The sequence below is a fragment of the Mya arenaria genome, chromosome 3 (assembly GCF_026914265.1).
Source record: "Mya arenaria isolate MELC-2E11 chromosome 3, ASM2691426v1".
NCBI classification, from domain to species: domain Eukaryota; kingdom Metazoa; phylum Mollusca; class Bivalvia; order Myida; family Myidae; genus Mya; species Mya arenaria.
In genome coordinates, this window is record NC_069124.1 from 63562175 (window position 1) to 63588069 (window position 25895).

General features: G+C 36.3%; 1 protein-coding gene across 2 annotated transcripts in view; it reads right to left on the reverse strand.

The window, feature by feature from the left end:
• LOC128226777 (AF4/FMR2 family member 4-like) overlaps positions 1-25895 on the reverse strand; it is an 85504-nt gene that overhangs the window by 51729 nt on the left and 7880 nt on the right. For both annotated transcript variants that reach the window (XM_052936823.1, XM_052936822.1), the window contains exons 3-8: positions 23579-24253; positions 20888-20908; positions 13337-13411; positions 11653-11683; positions 7988-8198; positions 5743-5785 (exon numbers count right to left, since the gene is read on the reverse strand). In XM_052936823.1, the coding sequence (XP_052792783.1) occupies positions 5743-5785; positions 7988-8198; positions 11653-11683; positions 13337-13411; positions 20888-20908; positions 23579-24253 (1056 nt within the window). The remainder of the gene's footprint in view (positions 1-5742; positions 5786-7987; positions 8199-11652; positions 11684-13336; positions 13412-20887; positions 20909-23578; positions 24254-25895) is intronic.

Sequence of the window (25895 nt, forward strand, 5' to 3'; positions counted from 1 at the left end):
TTACTGGTATGGATGGGGCCTAATACCTTGTGTTACCAGTATGAATGGGGCCTAATACATTGTGTTACTGGTATGGATGGGGCCTAATACATTGTGCTACCAGTATGGATGGGGCCTAATACCTTGTGTTACTGGTATGGATGGGGCCTAATACCTTGTGTTACCAGTATGGATGGGGCCTAATACCTTGTGTTACTGGTATGGATGGGGCCTAATACATTGTGTTACTGGTATGGATGGGGCCTAATACATTGTGTTACCAGTATGAATGGGGCCTAATACCTTGTGTTTCTTGTATGGATGGGGCCTAATACCTTGTGTTACCAGTATGGATGGGGCCTAATACCTTGTGTTACTGGTATGGATGGGGCCTAATACCTTGTGTTACCAGTATGGATGGGGCCTAATACCTTGTGCTACCAGTATGGATGGGGCCTAATACCTTGTGTTACCAGTATGGATGGGGCCTAATACCTTGTGTTACTGGTATGGATGGGGCCTAATACCTTGTGTTACCAGTATGGATGGGGCCTAATACCTTGTGTTACTGGTATGGATGGGGCCTAATACCTTGTGTTACTGGTATGGATGGGGCCTAATACCTTGTGTTACTGGTATGGATGGGGCCTAATACCTTGTGTTACTGGTATGGATGGGGCCTAATACCTTGTGTAACTGGTATGGATGGGGCCTTATACATTGTGTTACTGGTATGGATGGGGCCTAATACCTTGTCTAACCAGTATGAATGGGGCCTAATACATTGTGTTACTGGTATGGATGGGCCTAATACATTGTGCTACCAGTATGGATGGGGCCTAATACCTTGTGTTACTGGTATGGATGGGGCCTAATACCTTGTGTTACCAGTATGGATGGGGCCTAATACCTTGTGTTACTGGTATGGATGGGGCCTAATACATTGTGCTACCAGTATGGATGGGGCCTAATACATTGTGCTACCAGTATGGATGAGGCCTAGTACCTTGTGCTACCAGTATGGATGGGGCCTAATACCTCGTGTTACTGGTATGGATGGGGCCTAAAACCTTGTGTTACTGGTTTGGATGGGGCCTTATACCTTGTGTTACTGGTATGGATGGGGCCTAATACATTGTGCTACCAGTATGGATGGGGCCTAATACCTTGTGTTACTGGTATGGATGGGGCATAATACCTTGTGTTACCAGTATGGATGGGGCCTAATTCCTTGTGTTACCAGTATGGATGTGGCCTAATACGTTGTGTTACTGGTATGGATGGGCCTAATACCTTGTGTTACTGGTATGGATGGGGCCTTATACATTGTGCTTCCAGTATGGATGGGGCCTAATACCTTGTGTTACTGGTATGGATGGGGCCTAATACGTTGTGTTACTGGTATGGATGGGGCCTAATACCTTGTGTTACTGGTATGGATGGGGCCTTATACATTGTGCTACCAGTATGGATGGGGCCTAATACCTTGTGTTACTGGTATGGATGGGGCCTAATACCTTGTGTTACTGGTATGGATGGGGCCTAATACCTTGTGTTACTGGTATGGATGGGGCCTAAAACATTGTGCTACCAGTATGGATGGGGCCTAATACCATGTGTTACCAGTATGGATGGGGCCTAATACCATGTGTTACTGGTATGGATGGGGCCTAATATCATGTGTTACCAGTATGGATGGGGCCTAATACCATGTGTTACTGGTATGGATGGGGCCTAATACCTTGTGCTACCAGTATGGATGAGGCCTAATACCTTGTGTTACTGGTATGGATGGGGCCTAATACCTTGTGTTACTGGTATGGATGGGGCCTAATACCTTGTGTTACTGGTATGGATGGGGCCTAATACATTGTGCTACCAGTATGGATGGGGCCTATTACCATGTGTTACCAGTATGGATGGGGCCTAATACCTTGTGTTACTGGTATGGATGGGGCCTAATACATTGCGTTACCAGTATGGATGGGGCCTAATACCTTGTGTTACTGGTATGGATGGGGCCTAATACCTTGTGTTACTGGTATGGATGGGGCCTAATACCTTGTGTTACTGGTATGGATGGGGCCTAATACATTGTGCTACCAGTATGGATGAGGCCTAATACCTTGTGCAGACAATGCGAATGTCCGTCGGACAGTCGGACATGTCCGGTATATTTCCATTTTGACCGACGAAACTTTTGTTTTGGTCGGTCACAATGTACGGTGAAAAATTACAGTCAGCACTGTTAAATTTTCGGAAAATTTACTTTCAGTTTCTAAATAAATGTTCAGAGTTATTTTTAAATATTATCTCATGATTATTCAGCATGTTAATCCGTGTATCACTATTTGTAAACCCCGTTTTGCACATGTTTCCGTAAAAGCCGAAAATACACGTAAGGTTCCGATTACAGCTCACACTCTGATACTTTTTAATAGACGGAATTTTACGGAATTGTTCGGAAATTACAAAAATTCCGTATGTATTTATTTCGGCCAATTGGTTCCCGGCAATCATGTTAATTTAAATATGACGATGAATATACCGAGCTGACACTCTTTCCGCTCTGTTTAACATTGCCAATATCAAGAACTTTACTTTCGTTTTCGCATAAATGTTGTGTCTGAGTTTGACTTGTAGTCAATTCGTTATATTTTATAACTGTACTGTATCTTTAATTTAAAGATGAATTAAAATAGTAAGATCTAGCTGCTCCATTGGTAGACAAACCGGATACGAGTTTTTTTGGGAGGCAAGGAAGGAAAAAAATTATTTTGACTCAAGATCCGAAATATTGATTTTTTTCCCCTGATGTTTGGCTCCTTTTTGTAATTTATAATAGTAGGACACATCTAACCAAGAAGATCTAAACCTGTTATAATGGGGAATTACAAAACTTAAATAAGAGGCTTTAAATCAAGGTTTAGGCTGGTGTAACTGAATACTGTTTGTAACATTGCGACAGGTAAATATTTGTTGCGACAGGTAAACTTTCAGTGTTTACCTGTCGCAATGTCCTGTGAAGAAAAAAAAGTTTTCGCGTTGTCTGCTTGTGTTACTGGTATGGATGGGGCCTAATACCTTGTGTTACTGGTATGGGTGGGGCCTAATACCTTGTGTTACTGGTATGGATGAGGCCTAATACCTTGTGTTACTGGTATGGGTGGGGCCTAATACCTTGTGTTACTGGTATGGATGAGGCCTAGTACCTTGTGTTACTGGTATGGATGGGGCCTAATACCTTGTGTTACTGGTATGGATGGGGCCTAATACATTGTGCTACCAGTATGGATGAGGCCTAGTACCATGTGTTACCAGTATGGATGGGGCCTAATACCTTGTGTTGCCAATACCTAGTGTTACAAGTATGGATGGGCCTGAATTGCTTTCAAATGTAAAGTGTGACTAAAAATATTCCCTTAATGTCACCCCCCAAAAAAATGCTGTCCTAAATGTGTTTGACATTTTAACTTTATAGTTCTTATGAAACTACATTAACCCTTTAGCACATAGACAAGTGGCCAGATTACACCTCCCAGTCAATAGCCATCTTACTGATAAGCAGTCCTTATCTGCATAGGTACTTTTCTGGATATTTGAAAATGAGAAAATGAATACAGCAGTATGACCTTAAAATCAATGTTACTCCAAATAATTGTGTCCAAATCTTTTTTTATGTGAATTCATTTTTTATAGATAATTAAATTATCTAATAAATGGTGTCAATGATGAAATATTAAATTATTTTATTTCAGCTGTGAATGTATTTTCAAGATGGATTTGTAACATTTCTTTGAAATGTCATAATTGCATTAAATCAAAGGGTAATAAAATGCTGGGATCGATCTAATTTTTATTACCCCTATCATAAAAAAGACCCATCTGGATTAAAAAGCCGACAATTTATGTTCTTGTGTATTAATACATAGAAATATGTCAGGAATATCCGGTGTCATCCAGCTGAGAGATCCAGTCCAAGGTGTCTGTTTAACTTTATTACCCCCTCATAAAATTGTTTACAAAAAAAGAAAGCCGATAAATGATTTTCCGGTATGAATAAAAAGATCTAGATCAAACAAAACGCTTGCACATGACCTATTTTACAGCCAAAACTATGATGGACATTATATAAGCTTCACAGAAAATTTACCCATCATTTTCTCATTTACTAATTGTTTCTTTTGTTTGTAAACAAAATATTACCTTTAAGTAAATATAATCTCAATTGATTTTAATGGTAAACTGAACTGACGTAATATATTTAATGATTTACGCATCAGTGAATTTGGGGGAAATTCCATACAGTACTTAGCTCGTGGTCTTATTACGTCACAATGGGATATCACACCTGCGATTGGGAGTATAAACACCTTCTCAATTTAGCAGACGATATTTTCAAGGGAAAATCAATACACAAAAGGTTAAACTTTAATTTTATAAACATCCGGGATATTGTTTACAAAAAGAAAGATGCAAAATTGAAATATTGAAATGACCCTTTTGAAATATGCGGGCCATGCGTTTACATCCAGTAATGGATACGGTCGGCCAAATGCGTATACATCTGGTAATGAGCTATGTCGGCCTATCTCGTATACATGCGCTAAAGGGTTAAAAGAGAAATATAAACTGAAAAGAAACTTGTATTGATTAATAGCACCTAAATTACGATTTCTACTAATGGTGTAGAGGTAGAAGCTTGCATGCAAAAAGACTAGGAAGTACACAAAATCCGGAAATAATTTTCCAAGATGGAGGTGTCTCAATCAATACACTAGGAACAATGAGTGAGCCCCAGTAAAGGATAGCAGACAGTTTGAAGTGTGCAAATACAAAGGCTTCAGTTTAAATTGTCCTAGAAAGGAGCTCAGGCTTTGCGATATTTGGACCTAGAATTATCATGACACTATCAATTTTACAGGTTACAATGCAAGGGATGAATGAGGAAGTATTTCAAGTGGCACTGAATATCAGAGCACCCTTCAATGGAAAACATTTTCAGCTACTCAGCATGCTAAGACACTGGGCCCAGTGATTTTTCTTGGCACACTTTTCTACCTCCTTAAGTTTCAATTTTCCACCATATAATACATATTTTCCCGAATTTGGTCAACACAATTTCAGTGATTGAATAAAAGAGCAATGCATTTCTTAAAAATAAAAATACCAGCTCTTATACAGTAAAGAGTATGCATTAAAAAGTAAAAACATGTAAATTTGCTATTATAATATATCAGCTGTTTTGGCATGAGGTTGTAAATTTCTAAATTTGAAAAGCACAGGCTATGAGCATTTTCCCTAAAATGTCAATAAGGCCCATCATTGGATGTCACTTATTTTTTTCCTTTTAGTCATTATGGTAATAATTACACATAGCTGAAGGTTTCCCTCAAAAAAAGATTGTGCGAGATTGGTTTACTCCAGAACAATGGACATCTCATTTCAATACCTGCTTTTCCAAGTTTTCATTCACTGAATTCCAGTTATGGGACAAAAATAATACACTTGGCAGTCAAATATGTGAGCAAATTAAACTATTGATTTTACGCCTACAGTTTAAGGTAATGTTTCTCCTTTGCAAGGGGTCATTTCACTTGGCTGCTATTTCATTTGACAGCAGGAGAGTGCATTAAAAGAGCAATATCACAGTATGCAGTCTCTGCAGGGGGCTTATGATTGCATTATAATTTGACATTTGACAATATCCACATGCTTAGAGTGTATTTAAGAATGATATAAATGGGCCCTATATGTGATTACCTTTTTTCCAGAGGGTTCCTGGTGGGTCCTGGCTGGCTCCACACTGAAATACACAAGCAAAACATGTAATGCGCTGATCTTCTAACCTATAATTCAATGGATTTTCTACACACAATAGCGCAGTCTTAAATATTTAGCAAATTGATTAAAAAAAGATATTGACAGTTTCAAATTTAACAAAAGCTTTGTATTATTTGAATGATGATTAATATAACTACTATGGATAAGCAATTATTAAAGAAAGGGAATTTTAAGAATATTAAGCAAAATAACCCAATTATGACACTAAGATGATTTCAATTTACAAATAAGATTTGAAATGGGCCCAAGTTCCTTGATTCATAGCATTGCATACATTGTTGATGTTATGTAATAATATACAGTAAAATCCTTGAGGGCTTTGAGTTATCAATTCAACAATTTTTCAACAATTTTTACAAACACAGTAACCTTTTACACAACATGTTAGTCAACAGTGCTCCAGCCAGGATTTGAAAAGGGCAGGGTGGAGTTTTGAAAAGGGCAACTACATGAGTCGTGTAGGGGCGATTGGGGGTGGTTGTGGGAGGGGTCCACCCCTGTCACAAGGTTGTTTGTTGTTGTTGTTGTTGTTGTTGTTTTGTTTTTTTTTTTGGGGGGGGGGGGGTCTCCACCTAGAATTTGATTTGTTTTCATACTCAATTTAAATCATTTTCCATGATTTCCAGACTTGAACAAAAAAAGTTTGTTTTTTATCTCCAAATTTGGAAGGGTGTGTTTGAATACCAAAATTAAAATTTGTCTTTTTGTCTGTGGTAGTATGATTGTACTTGTCTGGAGACTCCTTTAGTGCAATGTCACATATTTCTCCAAAAATCGAAGACAGTTAAACATTTGAAGCAATCAAATAAATAAATACACAAAAAACAAATATGTAGGTGTCGAATCTTAGTTTGGTACGATCGGGATTGGGTACGAATGTTACATTCAGCCTGGCTGTTTTTAATTGTCTTTGGTAAAATAATGTTTAATATGCTAATGTTTTAGAATAAAATGACAATAAAAATCACTGCCCTTTCTTTAAAAATCACTTATAAAACATAGAACATTGATAAAATAACTCCGAAATTTGTTCTGACAAAATGGCGGTTTCGGCGAATTTTGACATGATCATAACCACGATAGGTAAACACTACATAAAGCATCAGCATATATTTGTAGGTTACAATAAAATTTTCATCAAGAATATTTTACAAATAAACTTTAAAAAACATTTACTGAAATAGTGAAGTATTTGATTGTGTTAGCGCCACCTTTGTTATGTTTACAAATCGGCAGTGACCGTCTGCTTCAAATCAACAATGTTTAAATGACGATTTTCTTCAGTACAATACAATTAACAATTATTTTAAAAGATTTAATTGTGCTTGACAACATTTTTCACCATCCCTTCCCATTTTCTATCGCATTTTACGAACTTTCATCATTAAATGAACGAATTCTCAATGTATATTCTGATTGGCTGACATTCAATAGCTCCGCCTCCTGCCGATGTTTCCCTATTTGTCTCTTCTTAATTATTGGATTAGAAGATGACCGATTATGAATACACAGGTTGTCTGCTCACTACACAAATACACAATCAGCTGTCATATGACTTGGACAATGCACATGGTAAGATGAAAGGGCAGTACGGCATATTTTAAGCAGTCAATGGGGGCATGGTGACACCAAGCGGGAACACTATTATCATAAGTATTACGTAATTTGTCTCAATTATGACAGCGGATTAAGGGCTGCCGATCTTTTATAATGATTTCAATAGTAAAAAGGGCACAAACGGGATAATTGGTGCTAATAGAGCATTTGTGAAAAGGGCACTACTCAAAAAGGGGGCAGGGCGGTAAGAAAAGGGGCACGGGCGCTGCGCCATTGAAAAACGGGCCAGCTGGAGCACTGGTCAAGATTAATCCTTTTCTACTTTGCTGCATTGGCCTTGAGAGAATTGATGACATTTACTGAACAAGATTTTAATGTGAACTAAATTTTGAATTTTTCATTGTTCAATAAGACAAAAATTCTCAGAAAAAGCTTTACTCTATTCATAAGAATATCACCTTACTCTGTTCAGAAAAATATCATCTATCATTCCAAGTAATAAAATGATGTATCCTTTTGCCAAACAAGGACACCAGTCGGAAGGCATATTTATATTTTCAAAAGTCCTCAATTTAAGTTAGGCCCAAAACTATTTCTTGATTAATACCTGTCATGGGCTTGTTCGTCATCATCATTGCTGTCATCAGTGCCTGACTCGCTAGCGCTGTCATCGTCGCTGCTGCTTGTGTCTTTCTCCTGTATCTCCTCGACAACCCGTGACTGGACCGGGCTCAACATTACCGGGGCTCCACGAGGGCCCTTTCCCCCTAAATCCTCACCTCTAACATTGCTGCCAGCTCCAGCACCCAAAAACAGGTCTGTAATGGCAAAATCAAATTCTGATAATATGTTTTATATATGATTATCTGGTATGTTCCTGGGTTAACAAGTACTTGTGTTCTTATGAGAGGCCAAGACACTGTGGCCCTGATGATCTTCAGCCAGACATGCATTGTACATTCCTTCCTATTGCCAAAAAAATCTTGGCATACAATCATGAGGTGCTATGAAAATTGCTATACTTACATTTCAAATACCGGACCAACAATTTCCTTAATACTGCAATATGCAAATACTAAAAGAACTGTGCAAACTATGGCATGAAACTAGGCACAAGTGTTTTACATGCCATAGCCATCACAAAAAAGGGGAATCCCAGGGTACAGTGACCTACTTTACACTGCTTAAATGGACCATCCATTTTTAATCAGTTTCTTAACATGTCTTTATACTTGTTTTGCCGGCAAAATCTAAGGAATGGTAGTATTTGCACGTTCAATAATTTTTTCATCATTTAATTAGTAAATGACTTCAATCTAGCCTTCTCTTGCACTGAAGCAAACATTAATCAGTCTGGCGGATTGTATATCATATATGCTGAGCTGCAAAATGGCATGTACAAATGAAACTATTTTTTTTTACTGGTAATTATACTTGAGGAAATGACAGTATAAATAGTTAATAGTGTTCATGTTACAATTCAGCTGCTGTCATTACAGAAAAGTCCAATATGTCTGCTTCTTGTCAATAATGTCCTTATCTGGATTTAACAATGACAAATGACTTATTAGGGTTTTAACAAGGGATTAGCCGGGGGGGCAGGGTGCTGCAGAAAACAACAGGGTGCTTATAGTGAAAATGGTACATAGTTTGGGCTGTGAAAAACTTAAATATTATAAATTTGATAACAAATGTTAGAAATAGGATTAATTGAAGTACTAGTAGCTTTCCACTACCAAAGCTAATGTACGTATTATATAATCATAAACTAAATACGTTTTTAAACAAAACATTGAAATTTTCTGATTATCTAAAGCATTCAATTCTAGTCAGGCAGAAGGGTGTTCATGCTGGTTTCCATGAGGGCAAGGGGTGCTACAAAAAGGGCAGGGTGCAGGGACCTCCTTCATCTCTTAAGCAAAACCCCTAGATTTATTGAATAAATGAGACCAACACTAGCAACTGTCGAAAAATAAAACTCTTACATATATATTTTGACATATGTTTACATCTGAGGTGTGTGATATATTTTACTTTTAATAGAAAATCAATACCATTATTATTGATGTGAAGGTACAGTCAATTACAACTTTCATTTGATAAAATCAACCTTCCTCTCTGACATTAAACCAAAAAAATCATGGGGTAATGTTGGAAGAAATTTCAAAGGTCAAAATATTGACAAAAGAAATGTCCTCAGACAGACTATATTCATCCTGACATAACATCTTCCAGCCTTTGTAAACCACAAAATCGCCTGGTAATGTCAATGATCTAATCTTCTTGAACTTAAGAAAAGGTCATCAGTCAAACAAGAAAAAGCTAGTTTGATGGATGAACACTGCATGGAAGTTTTCTCCAGGGCATGTTGTCTGTTTAAACATGGAGGGGATTGAGCGTCTGTTACCAGAAATCTTTCACAAAATAAAGATAAACTGATTACCACTGGGCACACTGGCTATACTTTATCAACTTAATTACAAAACGTGTTGCTAAATGATTGATACTCCTCTTACGACATATGACACCACTTGCATACCATTTTGTAACTTAAATATGAAATATTACCATTTAGTGTTTGAAAATGTTTAATAACTCATTTCAATACATGGAGGCTATTAAAATGAAATCAATCTATAGGAACACCTGTGTTTTGGTTTTCCTAGAATGTATGTTAACTAATTTTATTTTTTTAAACCTTCCATTAAAAAAACAACTGCCATAATAACAAACTCTCACTGGCCAATTAATATAGACGGAGTTACCTTTCTTTAGAAATAAAAACTACATCTGTCGTTTTATATGAGTGCGTAAACCAGAGTGGTGTATTGTTAAAACTACGTCATCATGATGTCAGTCCAATAAACTCTATTATCTTATCGTGAAAATAAACTAGAGGTCACTTATGAATAGTAATAGCACTTCAAATTACTCTGCCTTACTATATTGCATAAAGACACTTAAATCAAATCAATAAGAAATACTTGTTTATTTTTGCGTAACTTAAGCATTAATTCTGCATAAGTCGGGCAGTCGTTTTCATTAGAGGCTTTCTAGATTATTAAATAAGAAGCAGTACGACAATCCCTTAGGCAAAGGAATGAGCGTTAACACTTACATAATAGTAATGTATATTGACAATTGCTTTCATTACAGCGTTGTTTAAATCACTCTATTATATAGTACCATTTTTGCTTTACAATTGGTCCGTAGTCTACTTTCAACTAACCTCGTGATCTTTTAACACCTCATGAAACACTTAGCATTGATGCAGAGAATTTTCTTCCAGTGTGAAATGAATAATTAATGACTAGACAAGAATTCATGAGTGGTGTAAAAACAGTGTGTTAACACAGTGTCACTGCACTTGACAGCTGGTATCCCTGACCTATATTTTAATTCACAGTACTGTTTGTAAACCTATCTGCCTTCATCTTCTCATATATTGAGAACAATCATGAAGTGACAATACTGTTCTCCCCTGAGAACAACTGGAAAATATTAATACAGATGGGAAACTTTTGATAGAAAATAATGTGCAAGGGAAAATCAATGTAGAAAGTTACACTTTCTTTTGTAATATCGCTTAAGGGAGTAGTCCAATTTCCAATGATGATTTGTTTAATAATGTATTATTAAGCCCACAGCTTACCTGACCTTCCTTTTTATCAATTATTTATTCAACAATTCACTTCACTGGGGATCAATTAGAACTTTGTAATAAAAATATCACTGTAATTGATTTATATAAGTATTACTTGTTTTACAAACGATTTTAAAGATGCACTCTTACTCCCAAATAAGATTTTCCACAATGAATACAATTGATTTAATATACCAAAATGGATGAATAAATGTCAAAAACAATGGTTCTTATGAAGGATACTGATTTTTTTTTTGAAATTAATGAGCATAAAACACAGTATTTCTACCTTATGAGACTAAAGTAGATTACAGTAAATCTTTTAGCATTCACCAATCATTTAATATTTTTGCGCTTTCTGCTATTAAATACACGATTACAATCTTGTTAACAGTAATTAATATTTTCCATAAATGCATTATTTAGTAAGTTTATAAAAAAAATTCAGTCATAATTGATAATTGTTATACATGTGTTTATATTGATTTTGAATAAGAGTGTCACTTTAACTAATGCACCGGCATATATCCAAGGCTTGTCAGATGGAGGTGATGTTATGATTTTTTTGTCTAATAATGTTGATGACTAACAGGGAAAACACTCTGCCTTATCTTTATTAAGATTAATACCTGTTTTGGCCTGGTCTGCTTTGTTGCTTTCCTGAAATATTAACAAAAACAACAAGTAATAACTTGTTACAAGTTCAAAATAAATTCTATTTAAAAATATTCCCATACAAATGTGATGTAAACACAGTCAAGCATATCTGATGCTATCAAATGCTAGCATAATTATGCAATAATGCCAGACTGCAGGGATTGTTACTATTGAAAAGTACAATTATTCAATAATTATAAAAGCCACATTTTTATGGGCTTTGTTAAACACATGAACATTGTCGCTGACAGAATGGGTACTAAGTTTCACATGAATTTCTTGCACATTTCTTGAGTTGTAGCCAAGGTAGAATGTTTTCCATGCAACCAACAAAACCAAGCTTTTCACAAAAATAAGTCACTGAAAACAACAAAGATTCCAGATGCATTTTGATGATTGATCATATTGTGAAATTATCTGGCATGCAGAAAAAGACAGACCTTTATTAATGGTTTGTCATTAAGAGCAGGTATGGAACAAACTGAGATGAACATTGAAGACTATTAAAACAAACATTTTAAGGTTATAACTGCAGGAAATCATGTATAAACAATAAGTAGCAATCGACAACATATTAAAGATTTTGGCCTAATGTTTGGACAAATCGATCGGACAATGAATGCATCAAGATAGAAAGCATACTACAAGCCCTAGAAACACAGGGGCAACACAAACATGAAAAATGTTTCCCTGGGATCCTATAGGGACATCACCAGTTGAAATCAAGTGTCCCTTTTTGTTGAATACCAGAATACTGCAAGGGGAATACGGGACACTGAAAGACTTGGTGTAAAACACTTCATGTATGCACATATTAAATACAAGAATACTGAAAGGAAAATCCCTGACATTATAAGATTTGATGTAGAACACTAGGCACATATGGAATACCAGAATACTGCAAGGGGAATCCCGAACACTACAAGACTTGGTGTAGAACACTAGGCACTATGGCACACCAGAATACCGCAACGGAAATCCCGAACATTATATGACTTGCTGTAGAACACTAGGCACTATGGCACATATGGAATAACAGAATACCGCAAGGGAAATCCCGAACATTATATGACTTGCTGTAGAACACTAGGCACTATGGCACATATGGAATAACAGAATACTGCAAGGGGAATCCCTAACACTATAAGGCTTGGTGTAGAGCACTAGGCACATATGGAACACCAGAATACTGCAAGGGGAATCCCGAACACTACAAGACTTGGTGTAGAGCACTAGGCACATATGGAACACCAGAATACCGCAAGGGGAATCACGAACACTACAAGACTTGGTGTAGAACACAAGGCACATATTAATAACCAGGATACTGCAAGGGGAATCCCGAACACTACAAGACTTGGTGTAGAACACAAGGCACATATGGAACACCAGAATACCGCAAGGGGAATCCCGAACACTACAAGACTTGGTGTAGAACACAAGGCACATATTAATAACCAGGATACTGCAAGGGGAATCCAGGACACTATAAAACTTGGTGTAGTAGCTAGGAACATATGGAATATCAGAATACCGCAAGAGGAACCAGGGACACAAAAAGTGTAGAATGCCGAGCACACCATTAGATTGAAACACTAAGCACATATAGAATACAACAACACTGCAGCTAGATGAGGAAAAAGCTGTTACTGTTACCTGAAAAGGGAATTTGGGTTCCTTCTCCTTGAATGGTGTCTGTATGGCCGTCAGGGGTTGAGGAACATCAAACTCCTGTAATATACAAATTTGCAAAGACATAAACTAACAAGAATCAGTTTATGTTTGTTTGTGGTCTACCAACAATTATTTTAGTTTAAGTCAGGCATAGCCCATTAATGCCTTAGTTGTTTTTAACCAAAATAAATACTTTCTCAGTACCAAGTATAAAAGTATAAATACTAACTCAATTTGTAAAATCAGTTAATGACTAAGCATTATCCTGATGGTTTGTTTTGTCAACAGACTTCTAAATAATTCATTCAGAAATCATCAGGCAATTGTTCTGGTGGAGACAAGAGAACAAACACTAAACAAGAGCGCGGCAAAGCAAATGCCAATGTTTGCCTGTTTTTTAGACAGATAACGGACATTTCTTGCCAATTGTTGAAGTCAGAGTTATATCTGCATGTTGTTTCCATCAACAAGTGAACAAAAAGTTCCATTTGCATCCCTTGATTGGCTATGACAAAACCTAGAATATATGATTGTCTCCATGATGATGTACACAGGTACCAACTATCCATAATAGAAAGCTTACAGTACCAAATGTGTGTTTGGGTTAACATGTTATAATAATATCGACACCATTTTTGGAATATTGCCTTAATTTAATAAAGTTAAGCCTTATATAAAAAAAATATATTAAGGTCAAATTCATACTGTGTCATACATCACCTAAAATTTGGAAAATTTTCCTCAGTTTCCAGAGAGTTTTGTGTATTAATTTTCATTTATTTACTATAAAAGGCTGATGACAAAACCTGCTAGCTTTAACAGTCCCACATTTTAACAAAGTATGTTTAAAAAAAACATTAGTTTTGCTGGAAGACCTGGATGCTACCCATACGCCCATTTTCTAAGAAAAAGCAGAAATGGTAATACAATGTGCTGGTAGAAAGTGAACAGATGTAGCATTATTATACACTGTGGAAAAATTCCAATAACATGGAAAGATATGGACACGCAGGTTTGACAATTAGATTTTTAAGTATATCTCAAGCAATGAAATTGAAGTTGAAGAGGAATGTTGGATGATAACCTTTTTAAAACTTCAATCTTTTTTTTTATGTCATTGCCATCCATCTGTTTATACCAAGTTACTTTTCAATAGCACCTTAGAATATTCACAGTTATGGCCCAAACAAGAATCGGATATGGAAAAATATCTGGATACAGGGAGATAACTGAATAAATATTCAGGCTAAAATTATAAAGTTTTGGTACTACACTTCCTGTCATTGCCATTTATTTATATTCTTTATTTCATTTGAATCTCCCAGGTACATTCCAAGAAATGACCTTGATAAGCATCGATATGCAGGATAGGATGATGATTCTAGGGTATTACACTTCCTCTTATTTCCATCAATGTACAATTTTCAATCCCTTTACAAAAACATATCAGGATAAGGAGGTATTTAAGAAAGATAACTCAAAACATTTATAGGGCAGGATTATGGATATCATGCAGTTCACTTCCTGTCATTGCCAGGATTTCAAGTTTCATTTTAATCCCTTTTGTATTTTCCAATATATGGCCCAGACAATAACCCATTTTGAAAAATATGAGGTAAACAAGAGATGTTTGTCAAACATTATGCCCCCTCTGAGCGCCATGTTGTCAGGATTATATGGACAATTGAATGAAATATGCATGGACCGAAATGACAGCTGATTTGTCGCTAACATTGTATGCCGTTGAGGCAGTTTTAAGATTATGACCATTCAAAGTTTGAGGATAGAGTGTGTTATGACCATGACCTTTGACCTCAAAATCCATAGTAGTCATCAGCTGGTCACCAAAAATCTAAATGTTAAGTTTGAGGGCCATGGGTGCAGGCATTGACAAGTTATCACACAGACAAGCATTTTTTGTTCAAGGTCACTGTAACCTTGACTTTTGATCCAATGACCCCTTAAATCATAAGGGGTCATCTACAGGTCAGACACAACTCTGAGTTAAGTTTGAGGGCCATGGGTGCAGGCATTGTCCAGTTATCACTTGAAACATTTTCGCATTCAAGGTCACTGTGAACCTGACCTTTGACCCAATGACTCCTAAAATCAATAAGGGTCATCTCCTGGTCAGGCCCAACTTATATGTCAAGTTTGATGATTATAGATTCAGGCATTGTTGAGATATCACTGGGAGAAGATTTGTTAACTTTTTTGCGTTAAAGGTTACTGTGACCTTGACCTTGGCCTGATGACCCCCAAAGTCAAGAGGGGTCATCTACTGGTCAGGCCCAACCTCCAAGTCAATTATGAGGGCCATGGGTGCAGGCATTGTTGAGTTATCTCTCGGACAACCTTTTACCATTCAATGTCACTATGACCTTGATCTTTGACCCGATGAGCCCCAAAAACAATAGGGGTCAGCTACTGGTCAGGCCCAACCCCCAAGTCAAGAATGAGGGCCAAGGTGCAGGCATTGTCGAGTTATCACTCGGACATCCTTTTACCATTCAAGGTCACTGTGACCTTGACCTTTGACCCGATGACCCCACAAAACAATAGGGGTCATCTAATGGTCAGGCCCAACTTCCATATCAAGTTTGATGACCATAGGTCTAGGCATTGTTGAGTTATCACTCGGACAAGCTTTAAAATTATTTTACCATTAAAGGTCACTGTGACCTTGACCTTTGACCTGATGAGCCCTAAAATCAATAGGGGTCATCTACTGGTCAGGCCCAATCTTCATGTCAAGTTTGATGACCATACGTCCAGGAATTGTTGAGTTATCACTCGGACAAGCTTTGGTCTACCGACGGACCGACCGACCGACATACCGACATGCCTGTGCAAAGCAATATACCCCTCTTCTTCGAAAGGGGGGGGGGGGCATAATGAGAGATTACTAAGAAAGAGGAAGGGCAGGTTTATGGTTCTTGAGCACTGAACTTTCTCTCATTGCCAACTATCTGTTTTTGAAGTTTCACTTCAATCTCTTTAGTATTTTTCAAGATATGGCCCCAACCTGAACCAATTTTTGAAAAAAAAATCAGGTAAAGGGGAGATAACTTAAAGAGAGGAAGGACATGATTTGGGTTCTTCTGCAATGCAGTTCCTCTCATAGCTATGGATTTATATTAGAAGTCCCTTTTCAAATCCCTTTAGTATTTTTCAAGATATGACCAAGACAAGCTTCGATTTTGAAAAAAAATATTATGGGGAGGTATCTTCATAAATATGCATGACAGGATAACGGTTCTTGTGCATTTCACTTCCTCTCATTGCCAGGTATCTATATATCAAGTTTTATATCAATCCCTTTATTACTTTCCAAAGTCCATCATGGCCGGGACAAGCACTGATTATTAAAAAATGGTTAAGGGGAGATAACTTGCCACCTAACTGTTTTATTCCAATCCCATCAACAATTTATGAATGAAGTTATTTTTTTGGACAAGAATGTGCAAGCACTGATTATAAAAAAAAATGGTTAAGGGGAGACAACTTCATTAATAAATATGCAAGAAAGGCTTATTGTTCTTTAGCACTGCACATCATAGCATTACCCTCTATCTATATACCAAGTTTAATTTAAATTCCATTATAAGTTTTGAAGATGAAGACAAGGACGTGCAAGTACCAAAAAATATGAAAAAAAATGGTAAAGGGTCACTGCTTAGAATCCATTGATACTATCTTGATTCTTTATCATATGTGATGCAACAAAACATTTTGAAATCATTGTATTGTGGAATAGGTAGCATTGCTTTCATCTGAATTTCCTTTTTGCGACAAAAAATCCCCCTCGAAATGGCCCATGGGTTCTCAAATAGCTGTAATGAGCTTACATGCAAAACTTGGTCAAAACAAAGGGCCATAACAAAGGGCCATAATTTGCATTTTATGCATAATAAGAGTTAAAAATTTCCCTTGATAAATTAAGTAGGTTGGATAGAGATATTGACTTAGGCCACACCAAATTAATGTTTAGTTCCTCGGATTTTTGCCAAAAAAAATTGGAGCGAGCGAAAAAAAATAAATAAAAAAATTGTCAGTTTTCATAAAAACCGAAGCGAGCGAAGAGCGAAAAATATATTTTTCCTTATATTCAATATAAATAAGAAAGATTGTTCAAAATAATTGCCCTTAAACCCATTTTAATGCCATCTTGAACTGAACCTCTAATGGACGGACATTGGGAAAATGTCGGAATACATACTATTTATTCATCCGTGTTTAGTACAAACATTATATGGATAAATCTAATTTCTTATATAATTAAAACGTACTTTAATATGACGATCATTCATAATAATAAATAACCCTGCTTTTCGTAAAAAATTTGAAACGACTTAAATAAATCTACCTGAATCAGTTTAACATCATATGCAACTGTATTTAGACATAACTTAGGATTGATTTTGGATTTGTAAAAAATGATCACTTACACAGGCATCATCAAACATCAGACTCCATATAACATAGACTAAATTTTGTTTTTATTATCACGGGAAATGCAATGACATGTGCTTATTAAAACCAAAAAGAACAAGGGTATTTTTCAGAGTACTTTTTTTGGTTATTTAGATGTTTTTATGCACCAGCCAATTGTATATGCCCCCCCCCCATAAGTCCGGAATAGCGGGGACTATTAAAAGATATTTGTTCAAAACTGTTGTTTTGTCAGAATTTGATCAAAAATGAGCTTCATACATCAATTTGGACCAAACAATGACTCATCTTTCAGTTAAGATGATCTTTCTTCTTCCGCATCTTCGTAACGAGGTAAAATTTTGGTCCCTTGTATTATGACTTGAATATAATAGTACTTAGTTGATCATTCCGATTTCCATTCAAAACGAGTCACTAATTACGCAATATAATCGCTACCAGACTCAGATACACATGCTTTATTGCATAATGATTGCTTTAAATAATGATCCTTTAGTGCATGAGACGATCAACAATGACTTCAAGCATGCTCAAAACATATTTATTGTCAAAAATAAGATTTAATTTCCAAACTTCGAGCCACATTGTTTATACCGGAAGCCGCCATTTTGATTGAATTTATTGAAACCCACGCTAAACCGATCGAGATACAGTATACAGGGATGATAACAGAGCCAAGTTGCCAATCCTGAAAATGTCTGCGTGGGGTTCAGGGGGCCGCCGAAGGCCCCGATGGGTCCAGGGCAAAGCCCTGGTGGGGGACAAGGGGGGCGAAGCCCCCCGAAGCTTTCCGTATTTCAAGGATTCTAATACCCTTTTTTGCCTTAGAATAGTGTTCAAGGAGTACACCTTTCGGTTTGGTAGATATAATTATGTACAACACGAGACATCCACAATCAGAACAATTATCAGGAATCTTAGCAGTGAAGTTTAACACCTTTGTCTTTAAACAAAGTTAAAATTACTTTTTTTTACCTGAAGTCACAGGCATTAGACATGTACCTGACATTTTGGTTCAGTTGTCCACTTCCCATAAAACTCAACTGGCTATGATCAAATGCCTGTGTATGAACAGTCTACACTGTGGGATGTTTGATTTATAATAATAAACAACATATCGATTATCATGCTTACAAATGTTCATTGTAAAAGTGTTAATTATTCAATTTTTATGTATCATAAAAAGAGTATTTATTCCATTTTCTGCACATTTGATGAGAATATAGTGTTATTAATTATTATATATATTATTCCAAGTAATATCCAAACAGGACTTAAATGCTTTGGCAGCGTAGCCGTTGTGGACATGGTGGACTTTGACGTATTCTGGTCCCTAAGCCAGATTTTTTCCCCTCATGGTGTTACATGAGTCCAGTAGAACACAAACTAGATTATCCCACGGCAGTTCAAGTCTCTCAAACAGGCTTTCAAATTCTATGAAAATTGATTCAGAATCAGCCCTAGTGATTTTTAAGGAGGCCAAATGTCTCAACACTATTTTTTTCTCTATAGCAGAAAAATAGCTGCAACAGTTTTCTCATTGTGTTTGTTGACTTGTCTTAGTTGAAACAAAACCGAGATCCATTAACTCTTCCACATGTTCATCATTGAAATGGCTAGCCACTCCGTACGTCATCTTGTATGATGCTGTACACCTTTGAAGTTTTAATTCGCTGAGAGCTTTTGTATCTTTGGCAAGTGTCTTAAGTAAGACACACTACTGTGGTGCCAGGGAGCATGTTCAGCCATAAATCCAAGTATCATGGCCTCTGGATTGAATTGTCAGTCATTGACAGGAACAACTGGATGCACTGGCTGAGGTGTCTGTTCATCCCTGACTTTTGTAACCATCAACATAACTGGAAATACAACTATAGAATTTAAATCTCACTCAGACTGGGTCCTCAAGAAGTTTTGTTGAACTGTCTCAAATAGAAAATAAATGACTGCCTCTACGTAATATGTATTACTACTAAAAAATATTTATTCATTTTTTTGTTTAAATTTGAACCAAACCAATTTTCATTTGAACCTCCCATTATGGTCAACAGCCACTTCTTATTGAGAACCATGCTTCAAACATTATGAGAATAATAAAGAAACGGTTTACAGCGTAAACTTCAATCGGCCAAATAAAATTTGTAAAATAAAAATCGATTATTATGACACAATCCGAATCGGGATATCCGAAATAATGCTACATGCGCAAAATTCATAATCAGTTTGATCACTTTCTATTAACTTAAAAAGAAACATTTCGGGAATTTCTCTTAAAAATAAATGGCAAATATACCCTTTAAATCGACGAATCGATGTTTTTAGAAGTTGGTGGTGGTCGTTTTTTTCCAATTTTCCAATACCCGTTTATTCGTCTTCGTCGTCTGTCATATCCGGATACGACCATCCGGATACTGTCTTCTAGCCCCATCGGTAATTTCCGTAATCACCTAATGCTATCTTAACCAATCATATAGCTCGATTGCCAAGACGTAAATAGGTTCGTTAATTTCCGACTTTACGCTTCCGGAAAACTCACCTTTCGTACCCATATTGTTCGAACTGAGCTCGATTCGCTCCCCGTACCCCTCCCCCCTAGAAAAAAACTCAACGGATTTACATTAATCTCAAAATCGATCCGTGAGGCCTTAAATCCGGAATTCCGGATTAATCCGGAATTTTATCATCCCTGAGTATAAAAACACTACGCATCGGTAACTTCCCTTTAAAAAAACACGAAAACTAGCGTAGAAAAATTATACTTGATTAGTTTTAGCCTTTTAATAAATTATTACTTGAAAAAAATATGTTTGGCGATCAAAATGGAGGTGCGGGCGCACAAAAAAAAAAAAATTTTTTTTTTACATTTTCAAAGAAATAGGAGTGGTAAATCCGAGGAACGAAATATCAATTTGGTATGGCCTTATGGGTGCTTACAAAACATTAATCAAGGTGTAAAACTGACCTTTGATGATAAATTTTAAGTACTAGCTTCATACATGTTAATTAATAGAATTCAATGTAATACATAAACATCCATGTATATGTACTTGATCATGACCACTAAGAAACTAATTATCTTACCATAAGCATTTCCTCAACATTCTGAAAATATAAAAAACAAGTGTAAGAACATGCATCTTGATCATTTCAAAGAATGATACAGCCTGTAGATTCACAGAATACACATTATTATGCTAAGAGCCTTAACCACATTTATTCTGGACTTTATTTACACTACAACTGTAATGAAAGAATGAAATGTTACAAACAGCCTTTGGTAAAAATGCACATTCATACTTATGTATGTTCTTTTTGCACATGAACAATATTAATACTAAGTATATAGTTGGCAATATCCAACAGCTTCATGTACAAGGAAATAAATAAAAAATGGTCATTGATTGAAACTTTTTAAACAAGAGGGCCCTGAAGGCCCTGTATCGCTCACCAGATCCAATTCAAGTGTGAAATAAGTGTTTTCAGAGCGAGGGCCATTGAGACAGGGTGAGGGAATAAGTGTTTTTCAGGGCGATGGAAAGTGCAACGAGAGGGGACTTAATTAAAACCAATTTAGGACTACCTAAAGATCATCAAGAATAACATTCTGATCAAATTCCATGAACATATGGTCATAAATGTGGCCTCTAGAGTGTTAACATGCTTTTCCTGTTATTTGACCTAGTGACCTAGTTTTTGACCACACGTGACCCAGATTCAAACTTGGCCTAGAGCTAATCAATATAAACATTCTGACAAAGTTTCATGAACATACAGTCATAAATGTGACCTCTGGAGTGCTAACAAGCTTTTCCTATGATTTGACCTAATGACCTAGTTTATGACCGCACATGACCCAAATTTAAACTTGACTATAAACATTCTGACCAACTTTCATCAAGAAACATTTATAAATGTGACCTCTGTATTGTTAACAAGCTTTTTAAATTTGACCTGGTGACCTAGTTTTTGACCACACATGACCAAGATTCGAACTTGGCCTTGAGCTAATCAATATATACATTCTGACTAAGTTTCATGAACATACAGTCATAAATGTGACCTCTAGAGTGCTAAGAAGCTTTTCCTATGATTTGACCTGGTGACCTAGTTTTTGACCGCACATGACCCAGATTTAAACTTGACTTAAAGATTATTAATATAAACATTCTGACCAACTTTCATGAAGATACAGTCATAAATGTGACCTCTAAGAGTGTTAACAAACTTTTCCTTCAATTTGACCTGGTGACCTAGTTTTTGACTGCACATGACCTAGATTCGAACTTCACCTAGAGATTATTAATATTAATATTCTGACCAAGTTGCCTGAAGATACAGTCATAAATGTGACCTCTATAGTGTTTACAAGCTTTTCCTTTAATTTGACCTGGTGACCTAGTTTTTAACCCCAGATGTCCCAATATCGATCTTGTCCAAGATTTTATTGAGGGTAACATTCTGACCAAGTTTCATTAAGACTGTGCCCAAATTGTGACCTCTAGAGTGTTAACAGTCAAATAATTGAAGACGGACAACAGACACGGCGATCACAATAGCTAATAGCTAAAAACTAAACATTTATTTTTGTAATACCAAAAACTGATGTTTCCCCTCTGCACATCATCTCAATATGGTGGAGATTTGTGGAAAGTTATTTCAAATCCTTCAAGAGGTTTAAGAGATATAGAGCAGACACTGAAATGTAGTCATACAACCTTTGACCTCTAGGTTTTGACCTTGAACTAAGCTGATTGAAACCTGGGCTCTGCACATCATCTCAATATGGTGAACATGATTATGTGGTAAAGTATTTTCAAAATCCTTCAAGGGGTTAAAGAGATATGAGGCAGACACAAATTGTTGTTATATGATTTTAGATCTCAAAGGGTGACCTTGAATCAGGTTGAACTGATCTGACGGTAACATGCGCTCTGCACATTATCTAAATATGTTGAACAGTTGTGTATTTATTTTAATATCCTTCAAGCAGTTCAAGAATTAAGGAGCAGACACAATCTGTGACTGACAGAGGGACAGACAGATAACTCTAGTAGCTAAAACAATGTCTCACCATTTAGAGGGGGGGGGGGGGGGGGGGGGGGACAAATATAATTAACCATAACTAGAAGTGAATAAAGCCAATTAGGAGATGCCAAGTAAACTTATTGCATGATATTGTAATGTGATACACATGGAAATTAGCAGTACTGAACCAAGTGTGTACATGTTTTGAGTTGACATTTTATAAATCATACTTAAAAAAACGTATTATTTTGATGTATTCAGCAATGTAATGAACTAACAGGGATGCTAAATTTCCCACAAATTGTTCTGTACCAATGGTCAAAATCAGTTCCTTAAATATCTTATTCATTCAGACTGATATTATTTATTGGTTTTGCGTAGGATTGGATCAATTTAATCTCCTAAAAATATCTCAATTTTGATTTTCTTACGGGATTGTTGTATAGAGAATCCAACTGTTTTTATTTAGTTATAAAGGTTAGCATAACTCTACAATTTGTTAGAGTTTACATGTGGGTACTTCTTATGGCAACATAATTGCCAATTTTCATATGAATATCTTGAACAGTGTTTGAGTTATGGACAAGCGAGTTAAAACTACATGATTCTAGCTATGAGACTGTTTACCAGCACAAGGATCAAGAGCTTACAGACGGTGCGTCCTATCAAAACTTCATTCAATACTGCAATAATCCCTTGTCTGCTAACTAAGGCATGTGATAGTTTTAAACTTATTAATGTGTATACCTCGGGTATATGTAGCTGTGGGCGTGGCTTGATACGACCATTTACATTCTTATACCCTTCCTTCTCCTTTAACACAGGTCTGGACTCTGTCGATGTCTCTGGGGCTTTACTTGTCAAACTTGGTGCTGATTTAGTGGCCGTCTTCGAAGACTCTCCCTTTGACTGAACAACATATTTTTGATTGAAAGTTTCAAGCACAGGTTCCCGCTTTATGACTACTGGGTTTTTATTACTGGAATGTAACACTGGTGTTTGTTTCACACTATCAGGTTTTGGCACTTTCTGACTACTGGATGACGATGTTTTTTGGTTGCTATTCACAGACTGTTGGGCAGGCTTTTGATCATGTTTGTGTACACTACTTGTCTCGTTAGACAGCCTCTTACCAGGGTCAGGCTTCACCTCAGGTTTTACCCGAGTGTCTGACCCTGACCTCACGGTGCTGTCACTCTGTTTTCTGGTGTCACTCTTTTGTAAACTGCTCCCTCCCCCCTCCCGTGGTTTACTACTGGGTGGTGGCACTGTTGGGAAGGACTTGCGTTTCTTGTCCCCAGGAAGTGGGGTTGGAGGCTGGCGCTCAATGCCAAATGCTCCATGTTTAAATAAACCTTCGGCCGCTTCAAAACTGCCCAGGGCATGACGTACCTTTACAAAATCATCAGCGTCCGTCTCAGACTGAAAAACATGTAATGAAATAACTTCATGACATCGTCATTAAACACAGTACATGTATAAACAAGTTGAAATATGGAAGAAACATATTGCACACCTAACTTGTTGACATAAATTATGATGGCTAGCTTTTTCAACCAGATCATCAATGAGCAAAGTCTTTTTTTCCCCTACAACAAGACATTTCATCTGTCATGTCACTAGCCCTGTCAAAATGTTGTTCGATTGATCTTGAGAAACAATCTTGAAAAAAAGGTTTTCTTCTATTTTAAGACACTATGTTTCCTAATAAAGCTATGGGTTTATGCTAGTTGATGACATTCATCACTTTGGCTTTATTTTCCATAAATAGGAAATGATAAAAAATTCTGTCTAAATAAAGACGCTTGGAGATTATAAATTCTCATAATAATTGAAGATTTGAGAACTGCATTGTTTATGATATACAGACTGAGACAGGGATACTATGTTGACACTATGCGTATCCCCAGTACAGACCCTCCTTCAGGGTCATAACTGTCACACACACCAAGTAAAGGGCATAACCAACTTCTCTCCAACTTATACATGTAGCACACTAAAGGTCATTCAATAAATGTATTAATAAATTGACATTACTTGTGATTAATGGTTATTTCAGAAAATGCAGACAATCACAAAATAATCTGAATATTATTGATGCATACAACATCAAAGACTATTTATTAAGAAAGTGCCTTCAACAGCCTTGTAACTATATCAGACAGTTAAACATAATAATTGTATGAATGATTTTGTTTAAAAATAATTTTACTTCCACACCATTATTGATTAAGTAAACAAACTGAGAAAATTCAGTGTGGTTATTTTAAGTAAAAACAGTTCAGTCTTTTTTCTTTTGCCCAATATAATATCATGTCTTTATAAATCCTAACAAAGGGAAATGGATGTTTTTTGCATTTATAACACTTTTCGTTTTTTAAATGGAGGTATTGAAACATGAAAAAAGCTTTTTCTCTTCTGCTGCCATGGCAACCAGAGTTCTGCATAGCAGGAATCTGAAAGAGGACCACCCAGTGAACATTCATGTGAAGTTGGGTTGAAATTGTCCCAGTGGTTTTGAAGGAGAAGTTATTTGAAGGGAAGTGTTGACAACAGACGAAAGACTTCGAACAATCACCCCAATCACAATAGCTCAGATGAGTTGAAAATATATATCACTAATAATAAAATATATTTATGTAGAGAGAAAGAGGCAGATTCATATATCTATACATATCATTGGATCTCATTCATAGATCATATATACCAGCATATAGCTTATTCAACTTACTGATGGTCGACCATTACACTATGAAGTTTATATAATAATAATAATAATAATAATAATAATAATAATAATAATAATAATAATAATAATAAAAATAATAATAATAGACACTATCAGACAACAGAAAAGGTGTTCTCATAATCTTATGCCTGATAACCCTCTGTGCTGTCGCTTAACGTTTCTACATAAACACAGGCTAAGGCTCTACATATGATGTTGTCAGTCAACTTTTCTACAACATTTAAATATGGTGAACATATGGTCCATTGCCAACAATGCCGGACATAGTCACATAGCAGATGTGCTGTAAACACAAAATAATTGTGGTTTGACCCC